Raw genomic sequence first — 21,147 nt, 5'->3', positions numbered from 1 at the left:
TCCCTGAAGTAGCGGCCCACATTTATTTCACACTCTATATAATAACATATATAAATCCAAATTATAATATCCATTTCAGTTAGAACGTGTAACAAGATGTAGATTGATTTTAATCTCTAAAAATTTACACGACAATTAAGGATTTGAAAAATTTAATTTAAGAATTTACTTACAGAAGATTTAATTTAGCAAATGTTTAAAGAATAAGATTTCATGATGCCGCTTGAGTAAAATAATTATCGTAAAGAGTAAATTGTTTTGTAGATTTAATGATTTCGGTTAAGTTTAGTTTCTTTGCACACCAAGCACTTACCTACCAAACATATATATAATCGTGCAGAATCATCTTGCGAATAAATTATACTTTGTGCATCGATACATGTTATACCATTTAATGATTCAAGATCTTAATTGGATTATTACGGCATGCATGACACTTCAAAGTATAGCATACAGTTCTAATTGTATAAACGGTATAAACAATTATAACACTTATCATAATATTATTATTTTAATAGTTTTTATATTTGAAATACAAGAACTGTTCTGTTTATTGGAAAATTGATTAATTCAAGTAATGGACGAAGTACTGTAAGCGTTTTGGAAATATATTAATTACAAAAACGGTTGTACGGTATCGATGATTCTAATTAATAATATGTTGAATGATACAAGAATAACGTACATGAAAGATGTCGTGTTAGATTTCTAAAAATGCGTTATTAATCTGTCATCATGTCAACCCAGAGAAGGAATACGTAAATGTTTATCTTGATGGCTACTATATGAGTATTCGTGATGTTTTGAAATCACGATTATCAAATATAAACAGTAAATCGCGTAGCACATGGAATCGCAGTTCTCAGTATAAAATGTCGATAAAAGTAAATTAACTGGCATAAAAGAAATAAACATATAAAAACTTTCCCAATTTTTACAATCGATTTAACAAAATAAAAATAAAAGACTACTTAAATAAAAAAGATTAAAGTTAAATTTTAATTTCCTTCCTATTAATTATAAATTTTTAAAAGAAGCAGTACAGAGAGAGAGACATACACAAAAAAATGTGTTTGTGTCGATAATATATACAGGGTGTAACACGTGGGCCGTTACTTCAGGGATGTATTCTACTTATCAAAATAAGCAAAAGAGTTCATATAAATGTATGTCCACAAAATGCATCGTTACAGTCATGTTTAAGAGACACGAAGAATGATTCATCAGTGGTTCCCTGGTATCCTCAGATTTTTGGGAACATCTAAAATAAATTTTCGTGGCCTGTTGACAACATTAATAATCTTTGTCAGTGTATTAAAAACAGGTTCAATGAAATATGCAACACACCGAGCGTTGTGAAAGAGTGAGAAGATTGCTAAGAAGACAGGTGGAGGGTTGTATTTTGACAAGGAACAGTCACTTTCAACACTTGCTTTAAGATTTGTTTTATTTCATCGTATTTTATCGCAGAGCTATTGCGAATGTTACAGCGGTTGAAATCACGTAATATCCGTTCGATACTATCAGAGCAAGTCTTTCAAGTTACCAATAACACATTACTTTAAAATCAAACACGCTGCTTTGAGAAGGTAAATTAATATTATACTAGAGTCTGTTGTCAATGCATTTAAATCTATAGAACATATATTTGTCTTTAAATCGCTTACTCAACAAATAAAGTAAATTACAAACTCCAATTCTTTTGCCTAATATTTTTTTCACACAATTTTGCGAATATTAATAACTTTTACAACTTGTCTGTTTACATACAAGATCATATATTTATATAAATTATATTATTTATATAACCTTATATAATTTTTATAATAAAAATACTCTTATACAAATGTACATAATGTATACATATAATGAATATAATTAACGTATACAATGTATATAATATATAATCTTATATGATTGTATTTTATTGCTAGTTATTGCATATTATTGTCAGTATAAAAATATGAAAGTATACTAAATGTAAGAATAATATTTTTACACATGTGTCTATCATGTAAAAATAAAAAGGTATATGACTCATTTAAGAATTATTCATTCTCAGTCATATTTAACGGAACAGATAATTAATGGAAAAATATTTTGTTAATTGTGAATTATGTTTCTTATGCATATACGGTAGAAGAATGCATTAAAATAATATTCTCCAATGTAAAGTTACAAATAATGAGAAACGTACAAATCTTATAAAGTACTTAATATTTACAAAAATCTAAACCGTATTTAAATAAAAATTGATATTTTCTGCGATTATTTTCGCATATTGATTAGCTTTCATTGACAGTTCTTTAAATGATTCGTCGTAATATGTTTCCTCGACCATTAAATCCATAACCGTAGAACATGAAGTCACAACTTCGTAACAAATTCGTCTGTAGATTTGTAATTCTCTATCATCGTCAATTGCTGTACGAAATTTCTTACGAACGTCCTCTAAACACTCTACTCGCAGTTTATGTAGTTTTATTTGCTCATCTCTTTGTTCTTCAAAACCTGCTAAATATTTGTATGCATCCGAAATTTTAAGTGTTATCATTGCATACATTTTAATGTTAGAGTCTGCAGTAAAATATTCCCTCGCTGTATCAAGTAGTTTCGAGGTTTTTTTAGAAATCAATTTGGCATCAGCAAGATTTAATATACATGTTTCTGCAATCTCAATGGTTATACGTTGTTTTTCTAAGACAGAAAACAATAAATCTGGCACCTTAGATTTTGTTTCTGATTTTAATATAAGATCTTCTATCTCAGATTTGCTTTTCTTATTCTGTGAGAATTTTTCCATCCGGAAACGTAAAAGAGAAACTCCATAAGAACCCCAAGATACATATCTAACGGCACGAGCATCCATATAATTTTTAGGCAGTTGATAACTACTTGTCCCTTTTTTTCCTGCTGTTTTCAATCTATCTTCAACAAATTTGTGTATTACACAATCTGCCATAGTAATGTAAGTTTTAGCTATAGCAAAATGACTGTTTGCTAAGAAGTATTTCGACAGATCGAATATGGTTAAAGCCATATCAAGACATTTGTCATCAAATTTTCTTTTGTTAACTACCATGTACCTCACTCGGTTGTTTATCAAGGTTTTCATGCATCCTACAAATATGTGCTTATTTTTCGGTCTTGTACAATATCTATCTCCTAAGTCCTGTAAAGTTTTATGATGCAAAGTGTCCAAGATAGTCCTAGGATTCGATTCTTTTTCTTTAATACCAACAAAACTTGCTATGTGGACGGGATCAGGATAATTATCCTCCAGTGTGTATTTACCATATAGTTCTAATGCCATATTCAAAAATTCAGTACACTCCTTTAAGATGATTTTTTCACAAGCTGAATTCATTTCGTTAAGTACATCTATAGATGTCAATATAGCTTTACGGTCTAACACCTTTCCTTCTAACAGTTTCATACATTTTGAAAAATATCTGTAAGCGGTTTTCGAATCGTCATGTTTAGGGTAAACATATTGTAAGCCTATGTTGTAATAAGCTGCCGCTAAAGCAACAATATCATCAATAAATTTTGGATCCGTTGAAACATCGATTACATTACGAAATAATACATGCATTCTCTCCTCCGTCGCTTTGATTTCGTTTCTCATTTTAGCAGGTGCAGTGTCTTCATCCATGTACTTTATTTTAAACGACAATTTCAGAACTTCCAAAAATTTCGTACTAATATTCATACTTGTAGCGGATTCGGCCGGTATCGTTTCTGTATAAAGTATAAACAGTACGATAAGTTTAACAGTAAGAATTAATGGTAAAAAATTATTACATAAACATATGACTAAATTATTTATATGTGTTACCAAGTTGATGGATTGCGGATGTGTCTTCCATCAGTAGTTGTCTGAGGAACGAGAACATTATTGCTCGATAATGATATAAAGATAATTTCCAGTATTTTATAAATTTGTGTTCCGACTTGCAAACGTTCTCTGATCATGGATGGAGAATTTCCGCTTACACGTGCTATGAATAAACATTGGAGGGGATTTACTTCTTCGATATCCAATTAAAAGATATATTTTATAGGAATAGCATTTCTCTTTATCTAGGGTCCCTAGCGCGTTATCCTATAAGGCATCGAATTGCCAGACGTTGGATACAAACAAGTTTTCCACACAAAGAGGTATAAGATTTCACCCAATGACCGAAAGTGTCGGACTTATTTATTTATTTGTCGAATGATCTTTTGAAAGAGCTCATTGGAATAAACATCCTTTTTATTACAAATTCTAAAAATTTATAATAAAGATGTAATATTCCAATTATAAATAATAACTAGAGGAAATTATAATAATAAGATTAGATTTACAAATTAACTTACTTGTTAATGTAACTTTTTGTGTTAATATTAAAAATTATTGTATTTGTTAAATTAACTGTTTCTGGAATCGGGACATTACATGTATATATAAACGTATTTATATACACATATACATACGTTTGTATGACCTTTTTTGCTTATTTTTACTTATTTTTTACGAATAGAATACACTTCTGAAGTAGCGGCTTACATTTATGTTACATTGTGTATAATATCATACACAGAGAAAAAGAATATTCTTGATTTAAAATAATTTTTAGTTTCAACGTGGAAATCTTAAAATAAAATTACATATTGCGCTAAACGAAGAGAACTTGAGTGAATGAAGTCATTACATAATTCAACCGAAAAAAAATGTTGAAATAAAAAGTTAAAATTCTTTTAAGAAAATTACAATAATCTTGCGTATATATGAAACAATCTACATCTTCTTGTAAAAATTTCAACTTTTTATTTAAACATTTCTTTTCTTGGTTGAAACTATATATACAATGACTTCTACTACACAACTATATATACAATGACATTCAAGCAAATTTTCTTCGTTTAATGCAATATAATCTCATTTCAAGATTTCCACGTTAAAACTAAAAATATTTTTAAATCAAAAAATTCTTTTTTTCCTGTGTATAAATCCGAATTATAATATCCATTTCAATTAAAACGTGTAACGTGTAACATGGAGTAGATTGGTTTTGATCTCTAAAAATTTACACAAACAATTTAGGATTTAGAAATGCAATTTACGAATTTACTTATAAGAGAGTTAATTTTGCAAATGTTTGAAGAATAAGATTATATGACGCCGCCTGAGTAAAATCATTATCATCAAAAGTAAATTGTTTTGTAGATTTAATGATATCGGTTAAGTTTAATTTCTTGCACACCAAGCACTTACCAAGCGTATATATAAGCATCTTATTTACTATCACCAGGTGCAGTAGTCGCGCATTTCTCGTGGTTGACACCCACAGCTTCCAAATCGCATGCATGACATCAGTTACGCCATATTCCAAATAATATGACTTTCGCAGTTAATTGCGGTTCCCTACATCGGCAAAGTGCTAATGATCACCAGTAGCACCTGTAGTACCGCCGATCATTACGCCCAAATACCTCGGATCACTTTTGACAAGCGCCGAGCCGAGAGAAAGATTGCGTGATTCGCAACCACAAGGTATATATGTATAGTCTATCAATGTGCTATTACATCGGTGCTCAATGTGTGAACAGCCCTCAACTATATATATACTCACACCATCCATCGTCGCGTCGAGGTATTCGCGTATAGATTACGTAGTCTAAATAGAATCGTGCAACTATTCTATTTAAAATATCTTCTATTTAAAAAATTTTATATGAAGCGGTGTAGCCGGAAGTGTTCATTATAAGCACGTACAACAAGCAATTAAAACGAAGAAATTATTATCGGCGCGCAACACCACTAAGGGATAATTAAGCCACTAAGAAAAGGTATATCATTTTTTAAACAGATCAAATGTAAATTCATCAAATGCGATTGATTTTTGTTAAAAATAAACTGTTTTCCTCGTTTTCTAAAGCCAATTGTATTTAATTGTATTGTATTAAATCAAATACCTAATACCCTTTAAGAGATGATAAAACTACGTAATACAAATTAAAAAGAGTAATCACCATTATTAATTAAGAAATTAATAAGTGACAGTCTCATGGAGATGCACAGATACTTCTAATAAAGTTGCTTAAAACTACGATCTTGTTCTATTGCAGTGTCTGAGCGGCGTATCTAACGCGAATTAAATATATTTATTTATTTAGGATTCTTTTCTTTCTTCATGCTAGCTATCTCAGTATTTTCTTTTTATCTGAATAATCTTCCTAGGAACCCCCGAAGTTCATGGTACACGATATTCAAATAATGTTTTGTAAACATGACTTCTATTAAATTGATTATATAATCGTGCAGCATCATCTTGCGAATAAATTATACTTTGTGCACCGATAAATGTTATACCTTTTAACAATTCAAAATCTTAATTTGATTATTATGGCATACATTGTGCTTCAAAGTATAGCATAGCATACAGTTTTAATGGTATAAACAATTATAGTACTTATCATAATATTATTTTTCTTACAGTTTTTATATTTGAAATTCGAGAACTTCCCTGTTTTTTTTTTTTTTTTTTTTTAATTGATTAGTTCAAGCAATGGACGAGGTAATGTGAACGTTTTGGAAATATAATAATTAAAAACGGTTGTACGATAACGATGATTCTACTGGGTATGTTGAATAATACTTACAAGAATAATGCACATAAAAGATGTCGCGTTAGTTTTATAAAAATGCGTTATTATTCTGTCATCATGTCAACTTAGAGAAAGAATGCGTAAATGTTTATCTTGATGGCTACTATATGAGTATTCGTGATTTTTTGCAATCACGATTATCAGATATAAACAGTAAATCGCGTAGTACATGGAATCGCAGTTATCAGTATAAAAATGTCGGTAAGAGTAAACTAACTGGCACAAACATAGATAAACATATAAAAACTTTCCCAATTTTTACAATCGATTTAACAAAATAAAAATAAAAGACCACTTAAATAAAAAAGATTAAAGTTAAATTTTAATTTCCTTCCTAATTATATAAATTTTTAAAAGAAGCAGTACAGAGAGACATACACAAAAAATGTGTTTGTGTCGATAATATATACAGAGTGTAACACATGGGCCGCTACTTCAGGGATATATTCTACTTATCAAAATAAGCAAAAGAGTTCATATAAATGTATGTCCACAAAATGCATCGTTACAGTCATGTTTAAGAGACACGAAGATTGATTCATCAGTGGTTCCCTGGTATTCTCATGTTTTTGGGAACATCTAAAATAAATTTTCGTGGCCTGTTGACAACATTAATAATCTTTATCAGTGCATTGAAAACGGATTCAATAAAATATGCAACACACCGGGCGTTATGAAAGAGTGAGAAGATTGCTAAAAAGACAGGTGGAAGGTTGTATTTTGACAGGGGACAAGTCACTTTAAACACTTGCTTTAAGATTTGTTTTATTTCATCGTATTTTATCGCAGAGCTATTGCGAATGTCACAGCGGTTGAAATCACGTAATATCCGTTCGATACTATCAGAGCAAGTCTTTCAAGTTACCAGTAACACATTACTTTAAAATCAAACACGCTGCTTTGAGAAGGTAAATTAATATTATACTAGAGTCTGTTGTCAATGCATTTAAATCTATAGAACATATATTTGTCTTTAAATCGCTTACTCAACAAATAAAGTAAATTACAAACTCCAATTCTTTTGCCTAATATTTTTTTCACACAATTCTGCAAATATTAATAACTTTTAAAACTTGTCTGTTTACATACAAGATCATATATTTATATAAATTATATTATTTATAGAACCTTATATAATTTTTATAATAAAAGTACTCTTATACAAATGTACATAATGTATACATATAATGAATATAACGCATACAATGTATATAATATATAATCTTATATTGTATTTTATTGCTAGTTATTGCATATTATTGTCAGTAATAAAAATATGAAAGTATACTAAATGTAAGAATAATATTTTTACACATGTGTCTATCAAGTAAAAATAAAAAGGTACATGACTCATTTAAGAATTATTCATTCTCAGTCATATTTAACGGAACAGATAAATAATGGAAAAATATTTTGTTAATTATGAATTATGTTTCTTATGCATATACGTTAGAAGAATGCATTAAAATAATATTCTCCAATGTAAAGTTATAAATAATGAGAAACGTACAAATCTTATAAAGTACTTAACATTTACAAAAATCTAAACCGTATTTAAATAAAAATTGATATTTTCTGCGATTATTTTCGCATATTGATTAGCTTTCATTGACAGTTCTTTAAATGATTCGTCGTAATATGTTTTCTCGACCATTAAATCCATAACCGTAGAACATGAAGTCACCACTTCGTAACAAATTCGTCTGTAGATTTGTAATTCTCTATCATCGTCAATTGCTGTACGAAATTTCTTACGAACGTCCTCTAAACACTCTACTCGCAGTTTATGTAGTTTTATTTGCTCATCTCTTTGTTCTTCAAAACCTGCTAAATATTTGTATGCATCCGAAATTTTAAGTGTTATCATTGCATACATTTTAATGTTAGTGTATGCAGTGAAATATTTTTTCGCTGTTTTTAGTAGTTTCAAGGTTTTTTCAAAAACCGATTTGGCATCAGCAAGATTTAATATACATGTTTTTGTGATCTCAACATTTATATATTCTTCTTCTGAGTCAAAAAATATTAAATTTGGCCCCTCAGATTTTATTTCTAATTCTGACACAAGATCATGTATCTCAGAAGATTTGTTTTGTTCACACTGTGAGAATTTTTCCATCCGGAAACGTAAAAGAGAAACTCCATAGAAACCCCAAGATTTGGTACTAACGGCACGGACATAGACATAATTTTTAGAGAAGTAAAAACTATCTGTCCCTTTCTTCCCTGCTGTTTTCAATCTATCTTCAACAAATCTGCGTATTAAATAATCAGCAATATCAATGTGACTTTTAGCTATAGCGAAATGACCGTTTGCTAAAAAGTATTTCGACAGATCGAATAAGGTTAAAGCCATATTAAGACATTTTTCATCAAACTTTGTTTTGCCAGATATCACGTCTCTCACTCGAATGTTTAACAAGTTATTCATGTATTTTACAAATATGTGCTTATTTTTCGGCCTTGTACGATATCTAAGTCCTAAGTCCTCTAAAGTTTTATGATGCAAAATGTCCAAGATAATCCTAGGGTTCGATTCTTTTTCTTTAATACCAACAAGACTTGCTATGTGGATGGGATCAGGATAATTATCCTCCAGTGTATATACCATATATAGTTTTAATGCTAGATTCAAGAATTCAGAATCCTCCTGTACGATCCCTTTTTCATAAACTGAATTTATTTCGTTAAGTACATCTATACTTGTCAATATATTTTTACGGTCTATCGCTTTTCCTTGTAACAGTATTATACACTTTCGAAAATATCCGTAAGCGGTATCCGAATCATGTTTAGAATGAGCATATTGTAAGCCTATGTTGTAATAAGCTGCCGCTAAAGCAACAATATCATCAATAAATTTTGGATCCGTTGAAACATCGATTACATTAAGAAATAATACGTGCATTCTCTCCTCCGTCGCTTTGATTTTGTTTCTCATTTTAGCAGGTGCAATGTCTTCATGCATGTACCTTATTTCAAACGACATCTGTAGAACGTCCAAAAATTTTTTTCTAATATTCATACTTATAGCGGGTTCGGCCGGTATCGTTTCTGTATAAAGTATAAACAGTACGATAAGTATAGCAATAAGAATTGACGGTGAAAAATCATTACATGAACATCTAAATAAATTATTTATATGCGTTACCGAATTGATGAATTGCGCGTTTTTCTTCCAGTACTTGTCTGAGGAACGGAAACATTATTGCTCGATATTGATATAAAGATAATTTCCAGTATGAATTTATAAATTTGTGCTCCGACTTGCAAACGTTCTCTAATCCTGGATGAAGGATTTCCATATACACGTGCTATGAATAGAAGTCGGAGGGGATTTACACCTCCGATAACCAATTGAAAGTTATATTTTATAGGAATAACATTTCTCTTTATCTAGGGTCCCTAGCGGGTTCTCCTATAAGATATCAAATTGCTTGCCGGGCGTTGGATACAGACAAGTTTTCCACACAAAAAGAGGCATAACATTCCACCCAATGACCGAAAGTGTCGAACTTATTTATTTATCGAATAATCTTTCAAAAGAGCTCGTTAGAATAAACATCCTTTTGATTATAAATTCTAAAAGTATATAATAAGGACGTAATATTACAGTTATCAAAAATAACTGGAGGGAATTATAATAAGATTAGATGATTTACAATTTAACCTATATATATGTGCATATACACAGAAAAAAAGAATATTCTTGATTTGAAAAAATTTTTAGTTTCAACGTGGAATCTTGAAATGAGATTATATTGCATTAAACGAAGAGATCTTGATTGAATGAAGTCATTACATAGTTCTTGATTTGAAAATATCTTTAGTTTCAACATGGAATCTTGAAATGGGATTATATTGCATTAAACGAAAAAAATTTGCTTGAATAAAGTCATTATATATATAGTTTCAACCAAGAAAGAAATGTTGAAATAAAAAGAAGATTACAATAATCTTGCGTATATATACGAAACAATCTACATCTTCTTGTAAAAATTTCAACTTTTTATTTCAATTTTGCTTTTCTTGGTTGAAACTATATATATATAATATATATAGTTTCTATATATATAATAACTTCATTCAAGCAAATTTTTTTCGTTTAATGCAATATAATCCCATTTCAAGATTCCACGTTGAAACTAAAGATATTTTCAAATAAAAAAAATTATTTTTTTTTTCTGTGTATAAATCCGAATTATAATATCCATTTCAATTAAAACGTGTAACAAGGAGTAGATTGGTTTTGATCTCTAAAAATTTACACCACAATTTAGGATTTAGGAATGCAATTTACGAATTTACTTATAAGAGAGTTAATTTTGCAAATGTTTGAAGAATAAGATTATATGACGCCGCCTGAGTAAAATCATTATCGTCAAAAGCAAATTGTTTTGTAAATTTAATGATATCGGTTAAGTTTATAGCACACCAAACACTTACCAAGCATATATATAATCGTCTTATTTACTATCACAGGTGTAGTCTCGCATTTCTCGTAGTTGACACGCACAGCTTCCAAATCGCGTGACATCAGTTACGCCATATTCCGAATAACATGACTTTCGCAGTTAATTGCGGCTCGCTACATCGGCAAAGTGCTAATGATCACCAGTAGCACCTGTAGTACCACCGATCATTACGCCCAAATACCTCGGATCACTTTTGACAAGCGCCGAGCCGAGAGAAAGATTGCGTGATTCGCAAACATAAGCGATATATGGTCTATATCAACGTGCTGTGTTACATCGGTGCTCAATGTGAATAGCCCTGAGCTATACTCACTACACCATCTCGTCGCGTCGAGATACTCGCCGTATAGATTACATAGTCTAAATAGAATCGTGCAACTATGAAGCTGAGCGGTGTAGCCGCAAGTCTTCATCATAAGCACGTAGAATAAGCAATTATAACCCAAGAAATTATTATTGTCGCGCAAACTCACTAAGGGATAAGCTAGTAAGAAAAGGTATATCACTTTTTAAACAGATTTAATACGTTCTTTTAGATAATACTGCGTGATTCGCATCTGAAATTTTTTAATTCAAAAGATACAGCTCTTAAAAGACAAAATATAAAATTAGGTTCCTATAAGAGTAGAATTATTCCATTAATTTTTTTCTATCTATTTCTACATTCGGCTTATTAACACATTAAAAATCAAACATAATTATTAACAGTCTCAACTAAAAAGACTATTTTGATTCTATATCATAGATATAAATATTACTATAATTATTTCGTGTAACAGATGAATGTACGTAGTCACGTCATTCCATCACGTTAGTCCTTCTGGCATAACGGCCATTGTATTCAGCATTTCCCATACAAAAGAATCGAGTTGTCGATCTTTTACTGATGAAACACGCAAAAAGGGCAAATAAACATCCTTCTCGTGGGATCAATGTCGTATTGCGTCGGTAGAGTAGTGAAAATTACTCTTCGAAGCTGCATCAGAATGTTATCTCGATCGAGAGAGAATGCTGGCGCCAAGTCACCGCCTTTGTATGTCCTTTTTCTCTTTCATCACCGTCTCTCGCCAGTCCAAACCGAAAGCGCGCGGCCTTTTCCACGACGCGATGCGGCGACCGCGTCGTTGTCGTCGTTGTTGTCGTTCGAATGTCACAACGACACGCATTCGTCGCATATAATTGCTCGCACCACGCATTGTTTCGTTTTTCTTCTTCCTATCCCTCGTGCTTTTCTGTCATCGTGGTTGCAGTTGGAGAACGCAAGCCTGCTGCCTGTCCGCGTGATATTTTCGTATCGCCTATTTATATACGCGAGAAGACTGCCAGGGTATCCCGGTGCTCGTAGATGCCGAAGTTCGGGTCAGAGGACACACTCCGAAGAATGTCGGCAAAGGAAAAAGAAAGAAATATCGTGTGAGATACGTTTGGCGCGTGTGGTCTCGATTATAGTAACCTCGTTTTCCGTCGAGATACAATTTAAATCGCGACCAAGCGGTGCGCCAATATTTTGCGCTAATGATGTCGAAAGTAGAAACAAGGTGACTCTTCTATAATGCGATATACCATCAGGATTTATCCGCTACGCGGTACGCGTGTAATTAAAGGGACACGCGGGAAGAAGAATGTTCGCGCGAGCCGGAAGATTCTCCCCAGAGTCTCCGTCGCCGCTCTCCCGGGCGTTCGAAAGATTCCTAACAAACCTGTTTCGCCGTACAAACGTTAACGACTTTGTGGAGAATTTACGATTATGTAGAAAAGCGTGCCGTGCGGCTTTTCGGGACCGCAGCCCCGGGAAACTGGCTACTGCCGTTTGTCGAAGCCGCGGCTTATTACTTGTTTCGCCAACGCGGCTCTAGGAATAGCCTTAATGGTATATAGCGTGTACGCGCGTGAAGAATCTCGATATTTTATGGCGGCGATTATCGTTTAGCCTGTCCGTCGCGGCCAAATCGCACTACCGCGAGCGCGTCGCCTCTTATTTTCATCATTAGGCTGTGACTAATCTACCATATTACCGTGACGGGACGCGCCCGAAAGGCGTTTTACCGAGAACCCTCGCGCCCTGCCAGACTCTCCCAAAGTTCACGTTACATATGTAAACGGCTGGGATGTGAGAAAAGTCATAACGTTGTAGCAAGCATGCGTTTCCACACAGCTGAAAACGCAATCGAATTTAGGCTGTGACCAAAATAGCCGAATTCAATTTTCTTAAACGTAACTTTTAACACAAAAGCATGCAATATACTGTATTGTTACATAAAAATTTAAGGAATTAACGATACATTTCACATATGAGTTCTACTATAAAAGGTATAAGTTTTATTTTCTATGCATTAGCCTGTTATATAGGAACAGATTATATTATAAACATTTTGATATTGTAAAAAGAGGTCATTAATTGTCTCCTGAATGCGAGAAAGCGCGATATGCAAAACGCCTTTAAGAGTTTTAGCTCTTTTACGGTCCGATTACTGAGAGTGACTCACCGTCTCAAAATACAACCAAACAATTCTTTCCGGATTATACAAATGATAGGCTACTTCCCACCGTTTACATTCGTTGGCTAATCCTGCTAAGACGTAGGCGTACACATTTGTTCTTCGCGGCTTTGTCTCGTGACATGATAATGGATACTTGAATGAACCTGAGTATACATAATATATGGCTTGCGACATTAAAAAAATCTGCAAAAATTGGAAGATACTGTGAGAAGCTCCGGGACTTCAAAACAGTTATCTATTCGCGAGGAAGGCAACGAGAGAAGATGCAGACGAAAACATTAAGTAAAAAAACGACGAAAATATACGTATATTGATGTTCCATTTAGTTTGAATTTTGGAAAACTCGAAGAAGAGATGAAAAAAGGAGAGCAGAACGCGGATAATTTAGTAGGTGCCAGGTAGAATAATGAGTTTGCGAAGTTCTTTAAATCGCCAACGCGTTTCTTCAATTCATCACGGAAACGAGGATCTTTATCACGCGGGGAAGAACGTAAACATCATGAGACATCTTAGCACAAGGAGACCAATCACAGGGGCGAATCTCTATTAATTTCACCGTACTCCTCCGCAACTCGCTGTCCAATTTGTCCAACGATAATTGCTATAATTATCAAAAGTTATTTTCTCGTGCGACAACACGATATTAATTGTCTCCCTACGTCCTTCATTTCAGCTTCAATTAAACTTGCAGCTTGATTCAGTGTTGCCAAAATACTGGATAAACAAATTGCCGCGTCATGTAAAATTATTGCATTTTGCAGCAAAAGAAGATTCGCTTCTCGAAACTAATTTCGCGCATAACGCAAGTTTCGCGTGGACGCAAAAAAAGCTTCGCCGATAACGACTATAACGAAGTACATGCCTCCTGGTTTCAATCAACGGCCAGGGCGAGTCGCGAAATGTCCGTCAACGCTGCTCGTCGTCGCCAGGGTCGTGTGCGAGCAAAAAATGATTTGTCTGCTCGTTTACGTCACTCATCCTTCTCCAACATTCGTGCAATAAACGGATATCGAAGACGAGGAGAGCCGCGGGAGAACGAACACGATCGTCGGTTTATTATCTTATTATATTTCGCACGATAGAGCTGTGTGTGTGTGTGTGTGTGTGTGTGTGTGTGTGTGTGTGTGTGTGCGCGCGCGTGTGTGTAAAATAGTGTACATATATGTGTGTTTGTATGTGATACGTGCTGCCGCGCGATTGCAGCCGCATGGTGAGGCTAATTGCAAACTAGCCGTTGTACGGAGAACGCAGCGGGGGGAACAGAATCTCTTCTGGAGCTACGGGATGTAGGATATTTCTGATCTATCAGTCAAGCAATCAGTTCGCGCTCGCTCTGCTAGAAAATACAACATAGCGTTGAAAGCCGGTAAGTAGAGGGATGTGTAGATGATGTCGAAATTGCTTAGATACGACATTCATTTTGCTACATCAGACTGTTCGGGATAGCTACCGAGGAATTAATAAGTGACTCTAGCGAGATGCCTGCCAGCGATATAATTATGTTTCTGATTAAAGCGAGGTATGCGCAATAATCCGGATGATTGGTGGCTACCTGAAACCGATCGCTGATGTTTCCAATTAAAATTTTATTTTTCGCCGACGCTACGATCGCACGACATTCAATTTTCAGTCTCGTTGATAGAAAGAATTTGATATATTGTATTCGATAGATATTTTGTACATTGACGAGATTGCTGTATATGTAATCACACGTTATTCAAAAGTTACTACTGCGCTAACGTATCATTAACTTATCATTAACACGGTTAAATATCATCGATTATTATCTACCTACAGCGATGTTGAGATGAGCATCCTCTTCATTTGCGCAGAATCGTACGTTTCTTTCCCACGTGAGATTCTCCGAAGAGAGTTTACTTTAATACTCAAACGCAGCGACAAAATAGTAAAGAGAGAGAGAGAAAGAAAGAGAGAGAAAACGCAGTGACGTTACCAAAATTAACCTTGAGACGGTGCCAAAATAATTATTTCTCCTTTCCTCTACGCGCACACAGCCGTGCTCGTGTCTCGAATTTGTCTATTCTTTTCGGCGAAATCATATCCCTATCACACCTATCAATCTGACACATTCCACGATGGCGATCACACGTCCAAGGTCGCCCAAGAATAAGCGCTGAGCGAGGAGGCGCGTTACACTTCCAAAAAAATGTAAATCAACGACAAGCTCGTATATCTAAGACAGTTTCACGAGAAGTAATCTGGCTTGATGCTGAAATTCAAGCCATCTAAACGGGCAGTATTGCGCGCGAGCGAAAGTAAAACACATGTTGAGCCAATCAACCGAAACCGGCTGTAACTCGATACCGCGAGCAACATTTCTGTACTTTAACGGCTATTGAAAAGCGTTGCCTTGTCTATTTTCTCACTTCTTTGAAGAGTGCCGTAATGGCCGGCCTGTCTCTCCCAGTTGACATTCTAATGCCGCGCAGATAAATTGGATTGGCATCTCAGATAGTTGGGATTGGCCGGGCTCCAGCGTCGAATGGCTTGATTAATATACCGGTAATTAGTTACCGCTGCAACCGCGAGTTACAGATATTATTATGCTAATTACGTCGGCGACGTTGAGTAATAGGTTGCACGTGAAGCAACGGACAAGAAGCGAGCGCGGCCCACGTTCTCGCCATTTGTGGTACCACTGTTCCATCGAACCTTTGGAAGCGAACAGGCGACCTTGAAAAATATCGAACGTAATGTACAAAAGTGAAAGGATCCGCCGATCGGTTTTTTCTTTCACGAGCTCCTTATATGCAAATTGCAGTATTTGCCGAGGAATGTCGGGTATACGTTTGTTTTACAATTACATGTGCGATCGTTGACGAATGGCTGAGAGATATTACCGCCACGAAGCTTCTAAACGCTTTTATTGCTCCGCCGCTGTCGGTAAACCATTAACTATTAATAATCTATTTGCGTCATTGTTCGTAAATTATACAATGAGACGTTCCTTGTTATTTTGATCCTCATACCTTGCTACATGAAACGACGATTCTCAAACATAATAATGCACCTTTAAAGTGCACATCGATCGTTAACTTCGGCAACTTGTATTGAAGCTAAAGCTAGTCACAGATATGTGCAATCGTAAAGGTACGTAGGCGTAAATGATTTCTTAGCGATTAGAGCACTCGTACTTGCTCGCGATATGTGTCCGAATTAAATAGTTATACCACTAAAATTCATGATTATTATATGTGCATTTTCTGTTAGGCAATCATTACATGTGTTTTATGAAAAAACGTAACTCCAATTGCGCTCATCCGTTACTCCGTCTGTAAAACGCACTGACAGACATACATATATAGGCATAGATAACGTATGCGTATTTCAATAATATTCCTCTAACAGCTGCCGTTGTGTGAGAAAGGAGTACGCTCTCGGAGCAGAAAAGAAGTTCGAAACAATTATCCAGACCAGACCAGACCAGACCTGACGGACGGAGAACGAATGTTCAGCGTTCAGCCGTGAGCTGAAGCACGAAGCGCGGGCTCTTAAAGAGGGAGGCAAAGAGGGCGAAGGCACGGCAACAAAAATGATTCGGCTCCGAGTCCGACCGGAGCGCGGAGGCTTGAACTTCTTACATGAGTTCCCGCCAGTATTTACGATCGTGTCGACGAGACGCTCGTTGAGCGGAGATCCGCGCCGATTCGAGAACAAGAGATCCTCGGATTCGGCGAACACGCGGGCGAACGGCCATCGGCGATGCGGGAAGAAACGATCAATGCGATCAAAGAGCGATCAAAGTGTGTGCGCGGGAGCCGCGCACCAAAATTCTCTCTCGATCGCAACCGCAGAATCGAGTCCCGTCGCGACATCAGCTGCCAATCTTCGACCGCATTTGTTCACTTCTTTTACGTTCGGTCGGCGCATACACTCCATTCATGATCGAATTTCATGATCGTTACAAATCTCGCACGAGTATCATATTAACGCACGAAGAATAGATAAAAGGTGTCTTAAATATTAATGTACTGATATTTAATATTCAATATAATCGTTCACAATTACATTGTAAAAAATTAAGTGATAAACGCAACTAATAAAAATAAATAATAAAATTTAATAACGAACATGTTTGTGTATTAATAGCTGTTTGTTGATTAATATTTTGATCAATATCTAAAATATTGGAACGTAATAATTCTGGAATAAAATAAAAATGATGAAAAACCTCGTCTATAATTACTATACGAATTAAGAGAATCTAAAATTTGAAATAATCCTTGTATTTTCTGGATCATGTTATAAAATCGTAATTTATTCAAAGCGTTTTCGTATATATTGTATAATATGTACAATAATACTGAAATAATAGATTATTTCTTTTGTAACTCAATAATTATTTGAATCATATTATGTAATATAAAAATACTTATAACACAATATACTAAAAATAAATGTAGTATATATTGTGTATATTACACACACTTTCCGTTTTTATGCGATCACGTCATTATGTAACCAGATTTTTTTTTATATTTTACACGACAAAAGGGGATCGGATATAAGTCGAACCTATTTACAATGAAATTGATCCCATAAGTTTTTATAGTGGTAATTGACTTTTAATCGGTTCCAATAAGCGGCTATGAAAGTACGTTCCGCGAGAATGAAGCGATAAAGTGGGCCGGCACCCATTCCAGATCAACATCTTCGTCATTACCGTCATCGCCCCTACCACCGCTGACCATCATTATTATCATTATTTTCCTCATTATCCTCATCATCATCATCGTTATCAATTGATGCATTATCCGCTGCTGTAAGGTATCTTTTCTTGTCAATCCGATAAATCGCAGTCTCATAATTAAGCGATATGATCAAAAAGTAATGCAACATCAGTTTTTATAATGATAAAACATTCCAACTTTTATAGTTGATACCTCTCGCAAGAATAAATCTACAGTTTTGAAGGAAAATCTGAAATATTACAGGCAACCTCTTAGCTTTTATTTCAATCTCGAATATAATCGAAGCAATCTAATTTTCAGCTCACATCGTGAACAATAGAATTGAGACAATAGAAGAGAACAGACATTAAAAATTTCATTATTTTATTCATATTAAAGCGTAAATATGTGAATATGAAATATTGTAATGGAATAATGGAATGGATAATGGAATGTATAAAACATTTTTCTTGTCTAAGACACAGAGGTTCAATAAAAATATACATCATATCTGATTCTATTTCCTGGAAACGATCAAAGCTAATTAGATCTACATTTTTTCAGATAGATATCTTTAATCCCTTTCGTCTGATCTCTTTGCGAATCAATCGTTTTCTGACGTCATTGAGTCAACAGAAGAAAAAGGAAATCGATGGATGTACGCGTAGATATCCCAGATCCTCAAGCTCATGTTCCGGGAGTATGGAAGACGTTGGATGCCATGGGTTCTCTCAACAATCAGAAACCTGTTTCCAGAGTGAAACCTCTCCGGCTGAAACCTCTTTACTGTTCGTTCCTTCTTTTCTTCCTCGTCGTCTTCCTTTTCCTCTCGCTTTCGCCCTTCGTTCCACCCCCTTCTCCAGACGAGGAGGTTAGATGAGGATCGCCCCGCGTTCATCAATCATCCATTGAAACGTAACCCGTGGCGTTCTATAATTAACGACCTCGCTACAAACTTCGAAGAGGTCCCACGCCCAAACGAAATCTGGCCCGCTGAATGTATCCCTCCACTTTGAGATACGTGCCAGATTGACGCGAAACCGAAGACCAGATTCTCTTACCCCGATCTTTTTTATCTGTTACAAACTTACAAACGCCTCCTCGCGGTACATTTACGCGTGTACTTTTTTGATTTCTCCAGTTTTGATGCAAATATCAAATATCGTCGACGATATATTTTTATTGGTTAAAGAGTGATGCGGAACCTTGAAAAGCGACGCTATTTATAAGTGTTGAACAATTCCAACAATAACAAAAGCGTGACGAGTTACGAAACGTATTTGCGTCCGGGCATAACATATATACACGCAATAAAATAAAGCTATGGCTCAAATGTTGTGCCGCGCGTCTTTGGATATAAAGATTATTGCATTATATATCCTGGAAAAAATTGCGCAATTCATAAAATGCTATTTAAAAATTTATAGTGAGATGTGCTAAATAATATGTACTACGTTCTCAAATTATCTGTCTCTCCAAATTCGTGTCATTGCGCATCAGCGTGATTCACTACCAATGGTTACATTATGCAAATAATATTTCATCAGCTGAACGTAAGTGAAATTGCCATTTATAATAGTCGTTTCGCGTAGCAATCTGCCGATGCTAACGTAACGCGTGTCACATACATTCTCGTAGAGAAAATATTGGTCATGATAAACTTTATCGGCCATGATAATCTTTATAAACTGCCGATGGTTTAATATTTATCTGGTCAGGTTTGGTGAAGGGGTATTCATAGCAGATGAATTAAAATGTTTCTCGATCGGGCGAATTATGTGAAAAAGGTTCCCCGATCAGATTCAACTCAGATACAAACACGCTTTCAATAACTTAAAGCCAGCTTCGCGTGATTGACTAACCGAAACGCTAATTTAAAGCAATCGCCGTAATGTTAAAAGTAGTAAAATTTGTGACTGCAGGGTACGCGGTTGGAAATGCATGGCGCCATGTCGGAATGTGAATTTACTGTGTGTAAAGAGGATTGAATCCTCTTTAGATTGCAGCAATGTCGCTTCTGGAAGTGCTCGAGCTGCTACAAAGAAATTAAAGAGAATGTTTGTAAGCGCATTAGTTAGACGTGCAATGCTTGACCGAATTGGAAGGTGAACCGCGAGACCGCGAGATGTGTGATAAAATAGCATCACATGTGGCAACTGAGTTTTTCGAATATAATAAAGTCAAAATGACCATATAATTTATTAAATATGAGAAATGGACATGACACAAGTCTCATGCATTAGAATGAAGCAATATAGTATAAATTGGAATGTTTTTTTTTATGTAATATATAGACTTTTTCCTAATTGCGTTCTATGTATTTCAAACAGATCATATTTAATTGTATGATTGACTGCGCACATGAATTAAAAGAATTTTAATAGGATTCACGAGACTTGAAATCAGCCTGTCGAATTACCAAATCGCCGCGGCGAGGCTGATTAACGATCACGGACTCATTCCGGATTTGCCGGACTTAATCGTATTAAGTCTGACGTTGGGAAATCTACAATAACAAATTGACCACGAGGTTTATGCACTTTCACCAATGGCAATGCGCTCTCCAATCCTCTTCGCAGCCCTTTTCCTATAATCCGTTAATCATTATCATCGTACATGGAACTGCGAGACAAGAGGCGGGATATATTATGAAACCGGTAACCGGGTAATTTCATGAAAACTGGTCGGACGGGTTAAAAACCGGCCCGGTTGACGATCTCGGACTAAACAGGCGCCAAACTGGATTGGACTTGTTACTCTCTCAGAAAACGAAATTTCATCGACGTTGAATTAAAAATTTCATAATGGTAGTCGGACCTAGAGCGCAAA

General features: G+C 34.8%; 3 protein-coding genes and 1 long non-coding RNA gene across 6 annotated transcripts in view; 1 reads left to right on the top strand and 3 right to left on the bottom strand.

The window, feature by feature from the left end:
• Positions 1-21,147, bottom strand: part of Mesr6 (misexpression suppressor of ras 6) — a 618,760-nt gene that overhangs the window by 381,331 nt on the left and 216,282 nt on the right. The gene's annotated exons all lie outside the window — the stretch shown is intronic.
• Positions 1-21,147, top strand: part of LOC139809519 (uncharacterized) — a 30,960-nt gene that overhangs the window by 4,182 nt on the left and 5,631 nt on the right. The window lies entirely within an intron of this gene.
• LOC139809514 (KIF-binding protein-like) lies at positions 2,121-3,735 on the bottom strand. Its single transcript, XM_071772459.1, has one exon. It carries the CDS (start codon positions 3,710-3,712, stop codon positions 2,231-2,233), a length of 1,482 nt encoding a protein of 493 aa, XP_071628560.1. The 5' UTR covers positions 3,713-3,735; the 3' UTR covers positions 2,121-2,230.
• On the bottom strand, positions 8,194-10,397 carry LOC139809513 (KIF-binding protein-like). Its single transcript, XM_071772458.1, has one exon. The coding sequence runs from the start codon at positions 9,674-9,676 to the stop codon at positions 8,195-8,197; it is 1,482 nt and encodes a 493-aa protein (XP_071628559.1). The 5' UTR covers positions 9,677-10,397; the 3' UTR covers position 8,194.

This window comes from Temnothorax longispinosus, chromosome 3 (genome assembly GCF_030848805.1).
Source record: "Temnothorax longispinosus isolate EJ_2023e chromosome 3, Tlon_JGU_v1, whole genome shotgun sequence".
In the NCBI taxonomy this organism is placed as follows: domain Eukaryota; kingdom Metazoa; phylum Arthropoda; class Insecta; order Hymenoptera; family Formicidae; genus Temnothorax; species Temnothorax longispinosus.
Note: the sequence above shows the minus strand (reverse complement) of the source record. Positions and strands in the feature narration are given on the sequence as shown.